General features: G+C 38.2%; 1 protein-coding gene across 1 annotated transcript in view; it reads left to right on the top strand.

Annotated features, from left to right (window-relative positions):
* Positions 1-7,158, top strand: part of BPIFB6 (BPI fold containing family B member 6) — a 58,689-nt gene extending 51,531 nt beyond the window's left edge. The window contains exon 15 of the mRNA XM_073607859.1: positions 7,120-7,158. Within this exon, the coding sequence (XP_073463960.1) occupies positions 7,120-7,158 (39 nt within the window). The remainder of the gene's footprint in view (positions 1-7,119) is intronic.
* The last annotated feature ends 372 nt before the right edge of the window (positions 7,159-7,530 follow it).

The raw sequence follows: 7,530 nt of genomic DNA, 5'->3' as shown, positions 1-7,530 counted from the left end.
CCCGGTACGCCAGTCCGGCCCTGTTCACGGCTCATGTCTTGGGAATGATTTAAATGGCTGGTACATATAAAATCCAGCCAGATATTTTTTTTGGATGCAGGAGGGCAAGATGAAGTAGTAAAACTTGTTTTTTAATTTTGGATAGACTGGGCATGGGTTGGACCCTCTATCAAGTTTTTTTATTGCTGTCTGTATCCCCACTGAGAAGCGACACCCCTCTCTTTGTACTGGTGACCATTGACACAGAGAAAGAAAATGAGAGTAACTACAAAAAGTGGAAAGCTCTGATAGGGACATTTGCTCCTGAGGCAACTGTCTAATGCAGCGTACACAAGGGCGGACTTTTCGACCGGACTGGTCCAATGGTCTATCCGACGGACTTTCAACGGACTTCCAACAGATTTTCCCAACGAACGGACTTGCCTACAGACGATCACACCAAAGTTCGACGGATTCATACGTGATGACGTACGACCGGACAAAAATAAGGAAGTCATAGCCAGTAGCCAATAGCTGCCTAGCGTTGGTTTTCATCCGTCGGACTAGCATACAGATGAGCGGACTTTTCGACCGGACTCGAGTCCATCGGAAAGATTTGAAACATGTTTCAAATCTAAATTCCGTCAGTTTTTTGACCGAAAAAGTCCGCTGCAGGTCCGATGGAGCCCACACACGGTCGGATTGTCCGCCGGATTCGGTCCGTCGGACCAGTCGGGTCAAAAAGTCTGCCCGTGTGTACGGTGCATTAGAGGGGACACTGTTGTGTCCCTGGGACAGAAAGGGACATTTCCCCAATAGTATACAAACATCAAAAAGTTTAACTCTCTCTACTTTGTCCAAAGCTAAAAACAATGTTTTGGTCATAAATACAATGACATTCATTTTGGATACAGTATTATGTAAACTTCCTGCCACATTGGAATGTCATAACCACAGTCTGCAAATGTGATTACATTGTCTTATATTTTATTTTTATTTTATTTTTCAGCATATGAATTTTAAAATCCAGTCATCCGTCAAGGAAAACAGCTTACATTCGATGTTCTTTCTTGACAAGTAAGATCTAATCTGGTTATTGATTTACAGGACTAGGTGGTTTGATATTTTAAATTGATTTTAATACAATACATTCATCTGCAGGTTAACGGAGTGAAAATTCATTCGCATATGATGTCAGTTACAATAAATCCTATCAGCTGTTTTTTTTATTATAATTGTTTCCTTATTAAATCTCTTAATAGCTTTTAGTTACCTTTAATCTACTAGCTTCTCCCCCTTCAGTTTTTTTAATCATTTCTATTTTTTTGGGCTAATATATATTATATTAGAAACTTTTTACATTTTCATTATTTTGTTTATTTGCTTTTTTAGAGTTAAATATAAAAAATGTACACAACTGAAAAAAATGTATTTCATTTATCAGAACTGAAATGTTAGTGTCATTTTTAAATGGCACACATTATAGAAATAATGTACAATATACTTTTTTATGTAATGTAACTGGATTTTTTTTTAACTAAAACTGCTCAGAGTAGAAAAAACACAATTGTTTAGTTTTGTTTATGTATTTCTGTATATAGGCTGCATAGAAAATAAACTATCTGCAACAGAATGACAGAAATATATAAAGCCTTGTTTGATCCCCCCCCCCCCCAAAAAAAAAAAACCACAGTATGTTTATTTACTATACTTACTTTTAGCTGTACATGTTTTTTTAATGCAATGCTGCTATTTTGATATTTTAAGGACATTTCTGTCTGTGACTGCCTCATCTGTTGGAGATTTTGAGGTAATTTAGCTAAATAGAGCAATACCAGCCACAATGTTTATTAAGGTTTGTCCCTAAGTGTTAAATGGAAACTTGGCATACATTGTAAATTGTTTATTATTCTATGTTAATATGGGCTTTATTTTAGCTTATACTGCTTTTTTGCACCAAGGATTTCTCTAAAAAGTGGGCCTTTGTCTCATTGGTACTATTTTAGAGTTTTCATGTATTTGGTGAATATATTGTTTTTTATTTATTGTGTGTCCATATGACCTTATTTTAGGGTAAAATGCTTTTTTTTTTCTTTCCGGATACAATGCTTCCCTAAAAAAAGTGGCTTTGTTTCAGGGGTGTTATTTTAGAGGGTTTTTTTATGTTGATAGGTCCCTTTTTAAGTTTGGTTTGCTCAAAGTGCAACATTCACTTATAACTGACCATCTTTGAGCTGCCTTTTGTTCCAGGCATGCCACTGCATCATTTGTATAAAAAAATAATTGCAAAAAAGTATGCATGTAAACCACTTTACATTACATCACTTACATTCACCACATCTCCATATTATCATGGATAGGATAAAGTTAGGCATACACTGGTTAGGCCTATTTTCCCTGAATAAAACTCTGTGAAAGGTACATGAATTGGGTGCAAGCACTGACACTTCCGCTGCTGCCTCCTGATGGGATTCAAAAGGGTGTCTATGACATCCTTTGCGAATTCCCACGTAAATGTGTCTTCAACTTGCCTTAAAGTGTATTGAAATTAAAATGTTTTATCAGTTTTGGTGGCGGGGTAGGGTCCCATTGTTGGGTCTTCATTGCTGTCTCTGTGCCAGCTGGGAGATTTACTCTCTCTAATTGTCCTGGTGAACATTGTCAAAGGAACTGAAAGTGGGGCAAATTTTAAGCTGTCGCCAAAACCAGAATAAAAAAAAATCTTTCAGTGGGAACACCTGTTCAGGTGACAACTGTCTCAAACAAGATTATAGAGATTTCATCTCACTTTCTGTATTGATATCTATAATCTCCCCAGTGAGACATGTAGCTGGCAAACATATTTAACCACTTCCTACTCTTACCAAAGCTTTGGCTTTGGATATTTTTTAAATGATGGACTTCACTAAGTCTACTGCAAATCTCTACATTCACTGGAGCCATGGGAGGCTTTAAAGAGATTTCCCCTTACTTCCTATCCTGGTGACAATGGTTTTAGCAAACAGAAAGTGAGGGTAACTCTCTAACAGCCACAGGAAGTGAGGGGAACTCTCTAACAGCCACAGGAAGTGAGGGGAACTCTTTGACAGTCACAGGAAGTACGGGGGAGTTTCTAACAGCCACAGGAAGTGAGGGGAACTTTCCGACAGTCACAGGAAGTAAGGGGAACTCTCTGACAGTCACAAAGACAACAGATATTATTATTATTTAACACAGCAGTTTCCATCAAGAATCCCTGCCAACTTCCAGCTTTTGATTTTTGTTTTTGTTCCCATAGTCATTGAGAAAGAAAATGAGAGGGAATCCTTTAACAGGGCCTCAGATAGCAGTAAAACCCAGCAGGTGTTCTAACCTCTAGGTGTAGTAATTCTTTATAGTACATATCTGCTCTAATTTCTATAGAATAAATAGATTACATCTCAGCGTGAATAGTTGCTTTTCCCAACTGAAATGTTTTCAGTGAACATGATGATAACGAATGAAGAAAATCATTTAATTGTTATAAAATGCACTTCTTATATTTAATTTAGGTTCAGGACCTGAATGACTTTATCAACTCTTTCCTTAAAGAAGTCTACAGTCCTGTAATAAATGGTACGATGTCTGTTTAATGCCAGTTTTGGATAAAGAAGGAAAGCACTTGAGTTCCCTTTGTTTTTAAAGCTGTCTGTGTCCCCCCCCCCCCCCTTTTTTTGTCCTGGTGTCATTATGATAGGCATGGGAAACCCAAAAAACTTTTAGTCTAGTCACCATAACAAGTAAAGAGATGTCTTCTGTTAGAAATCTCTCTAATGGACACAGACAACAAAAAGAAAAAAGGAAAAGGGTTTTAACTCTTCTCTAATCTATCCAAAACTTAATAAAAAAGCTTTTGGCTATACAAAAACTTTACTTTTTTTTTTTACTCCAAGTAACAGCAGAAAATGACGTTTGTTAAAAATTGGTATTTTCTTTTAGGTTTGACGCAAACAGCAATCCCTCTCCCCGACATTAAAAACATGCTAGATATGGACTTTTCGAATGCAGAAATTGAAATTGATAAGGTAAAGTACATTTTATACTGAATGGGTCTATGGGGAATGGAATTCTTAGTCAATGAAATATTTATTGTGTATCCTTGCCTGACAATCGAGAGTTACTGTGTACAGTAGAATACACAAGTTAAGATAGGATAGAACGATGGAATTCTTGGCTGTGGAATAAAGGTTATAAGGTGAGGAGTTGGTGACTTGACCATGCCATCTGAATGTATAATGACGTGAATATCCTTGACTATTTGCAATAAACAGTAGACTTGTTTGCCGTCAATAAATTTGTTTAGTTTAGTTCCGTTCTGTGTTAAAATGAATTTGTAATTCGTGTCCGAAATTCAATTCGGATTCGTACGAAATATGAATTTTCGTTAGGTTCGTAAACTTTTCGTAACAATAAGGAATGTTCGTTATGATAAATTTATCATTATGAGGGGCTCCCACCATCCCTGTGCTGTGCTGACTTCCTGGGTTTTTAACTTTTAGTTTTGTTAACTTTTCGTAACAATAACGAAAGCTATTCGTAAATGAAATTTTGTATTTCGTACAAAATTCGTATGCATAAAAATTTGTATTTCGGACCCTCATGAATGTACGAATTTTCCGAAATTCATACGAATTTCCGATTCGTGCGAAACTAATCGCATGTGTCTAATAAACAGTGTGAGACCTGAGGAGGTGGCTAAGTGGATGCAAATAATGCCCACACTGACCTGAGGTTTCTTCCAGCCCCCTTGACAAATTCTCACCCTCCCATCCTTATTTATTTCCTAGTTATAGTGACAGCATTATTGGTAGGCTCTACTTTGTCATTTGTTTAAATAGGATCAGATTGATCACATTAGTGAGGCTTTGGGTAGCTCAACATCTGTCCTAAAACTAGATTAGGACTGTTCGTTATCGTATGCTAGTTTGTGTTCACAGTTCAACTGTGACTGACATTTCAAAGAAATCCAGCATACAAAGAACAATATTTCTGTATCTGTGTTTGAACATAGCAGTGCTGTATTGTCCTGATGTGAACTGACAGAATGTTGAACTGACAATGAAGAGTTACAGTAAAACCTTGGATTGTGAGCATAATTTGTTCCCGAAGCATGCTTGTAATCCAAAGCACTTGTATATCAAAGTGAATTTCCCCCATAAGAAATAATGGAAACTCAAATGATTCGTTCCACAACCATTTATTCAAAAGTTCATCAGTTTATAGTCCATATAAAAAGGTTAAGGCAATGTGATAGGTTGTGTAACCATATAATGTCCATCTACAAATGGAAGCCCTCACAAGGGGATTAGAAGCAAAATCCAGCAGGAGCTACAGAGTATAAAAGAGAAGAGAGGCGCCTCTAGGTGTAGCAATATGGTTACATTTAATGAAGGTACAACATTTAGCAACTCACATGGTTGATGATTTAAAAACAGACACGTCTAAGTATGCAGACATCCAGGGTAAAGCAGTCCACATAGACCATCCCCCACACCGCCGGCTCTCACCGCTGTCGGTCTGCAATCGTGACCGGGAAGACTACCCTGCAGTAGAGCGATCTGAAAGGGAGGCTTGAACCCGGATGCCTGTGTATTTAGATGTGCCTGTTTTAATCATCAACCATGTGAGTTGCTAAATGTTGTACCTTCAATAAATGTAACCATATTGCTACACTTAGAGGCGCCTCTCTTCCATTTTACACTCAGTTGTGACTTGACGCTACTTGTATATCAAGACATCGCTTGTATATCAAGTCAATTTATTGAAAAATTTTGCTTGTCTTGCAAAACGCTCTCAAACCAAGGTTTAACTGTATATGTAATTGTGTGATAACTGGAAAAAAAAATATACATCATACAATACTATCAAATAAGAAGGAAATAACAAAAAACAAGTTAAAGTGGTTGTAAAGGCAAAAAGTTATTTACCTTCATGCATTCTATGCATGAAGGTAAAAAAAAAACCTGTGTGCAGCAGCCCCCCTAATATTTACCTGAGCTCCAATGCGATCCAGCAAAGTGCATGAGATCCTCGGCTCTCCGGGGACTCTCCTTCCTCATTGGCAATCACAGCCAATGACATTTATCTCAATGTTAATCACAGCCAGTGAGCCAATGAGATGAGAAAGGGGATGGGATGGGGCAGAGAAGAGCCATGGCTTTCTGTCTGATTGGACACACAGAGCAGTGACTCGGGAGCAAGCCTGCTTGGGTGCCCCCACAGCAAGCTGTTTGCTCTGGGGGCACTTGGCAGGAGGAAGGGGTCAGGTGTCCCGGGGGGACCTGAGAAGAGAAGGATTGGGGCTGCTCTGTGCAAAACCAACTGCACAGAGCAGGTAAGTATGACATGTTTGTTATTTAAAAACAAGAAATCTTCCCTTTAATATTACCAGTGGCGACGCGTCCATATGGGGTGCCCCCCTAATCCATGCACCCGGCCCCTAATCTACTTGCAGGGCGCTGGACACATGGATTCCAATGGGGTTTTTTTTTTTTTTTTTTTTTTTTTAGAAGCACATGATTAGAGCCTTAGGCTCTAATTGGCTTTCCAAAAGGGCTGTGCCCCGAGCCCACCCAGTTGTGGGACAATAGCAAATACATATTCTCTATTGTCTTCCTAATTCTCCTCCCAGCCAATTAGGAAGCAGGTCCTGAGACCCATCATCCAATTGGCTGAGAGAAGACGCGATCCTATTGGCCGCCTAGGAGGAGGAGGGAGGAAACGCACAGTGGAAGCCATCATGATGCCAAGGAGGAGGATACACAAGGGAAGCCGGCGCCCAGAGAAAGCGCCTAGATGGTGTTAGTGGGACCGGGGAGGGTGGCTGTGGTTGCATTGTTTGCCACCCCCCAAAAAAATATACCACCAGCCACTGAATATCACTTTAAATGAATGATGGAATGATACCAGATAAGAATGAAAATAACGTTCAGGACATTCCTGGCTGGTGGTATGTCTAAAGGATTTATCATCAAAATTATTAATTTATTTGAAATAAATTAAATTTTTCATACATTTGAAGAATTGCCACCTGCCATAATAGTTCTGCTCTCCTGTCTCCATATTATTCACAGGTAAACCACGCCGCATTTAGACTTTAAATCTTTTTCGTTCTTTTTCTAGGACCTACTTCTTCTATCAATCAATATCTGCAATGCATGAATTACTACATATGACCAACAAACATATAAAGAACAGAAATCATGAAATGAAGAACAATCCCAATCTTCTATATTGGATGTCAGCCTATGAAATCCTAGTTGACATAATTATTCTAAATTACCAATAAAAAAGTATGTTCCATAGAATAAGAAAGAATTCCACTTTCATTATGCTTCATTTTTCCTGCAATGTTCACAAATGTCTTAATATCTAAAGCACTTGGTTGACTCTATGTTTACCATTAACCTTGTAAATTACCAAATGCAATAAAAATTATCAATCAATGTTTTCTTTTTTGGTTGTGTGTGTGAATAACAGCTGTAATTTTTGGGGCATGTTTCTGACATTGTGGGTTTGATTTACTAAAGGCAA

The sequence above is a fragment of the Aquarana catesbeiana genome, linkage group LG12, assembly GCF_042186555.1.
Source record: "Aquarana catesbeiana isolate 2022-GZ linkage group LG12, ASM4218655v1, whole genome shotgun sequence".
Taxonomy (NCBI): Eukaryota; Metazoa; Chordata; class Amphibia; order Anura; family Ranidae; genus Aquarana; species Aquarana catesbeiana.
The sequence above is the reverse complement of the archived record's forward strand: the minus strand, read 5'-3'. Positions and strand labels throughout refer to the sequence as shown.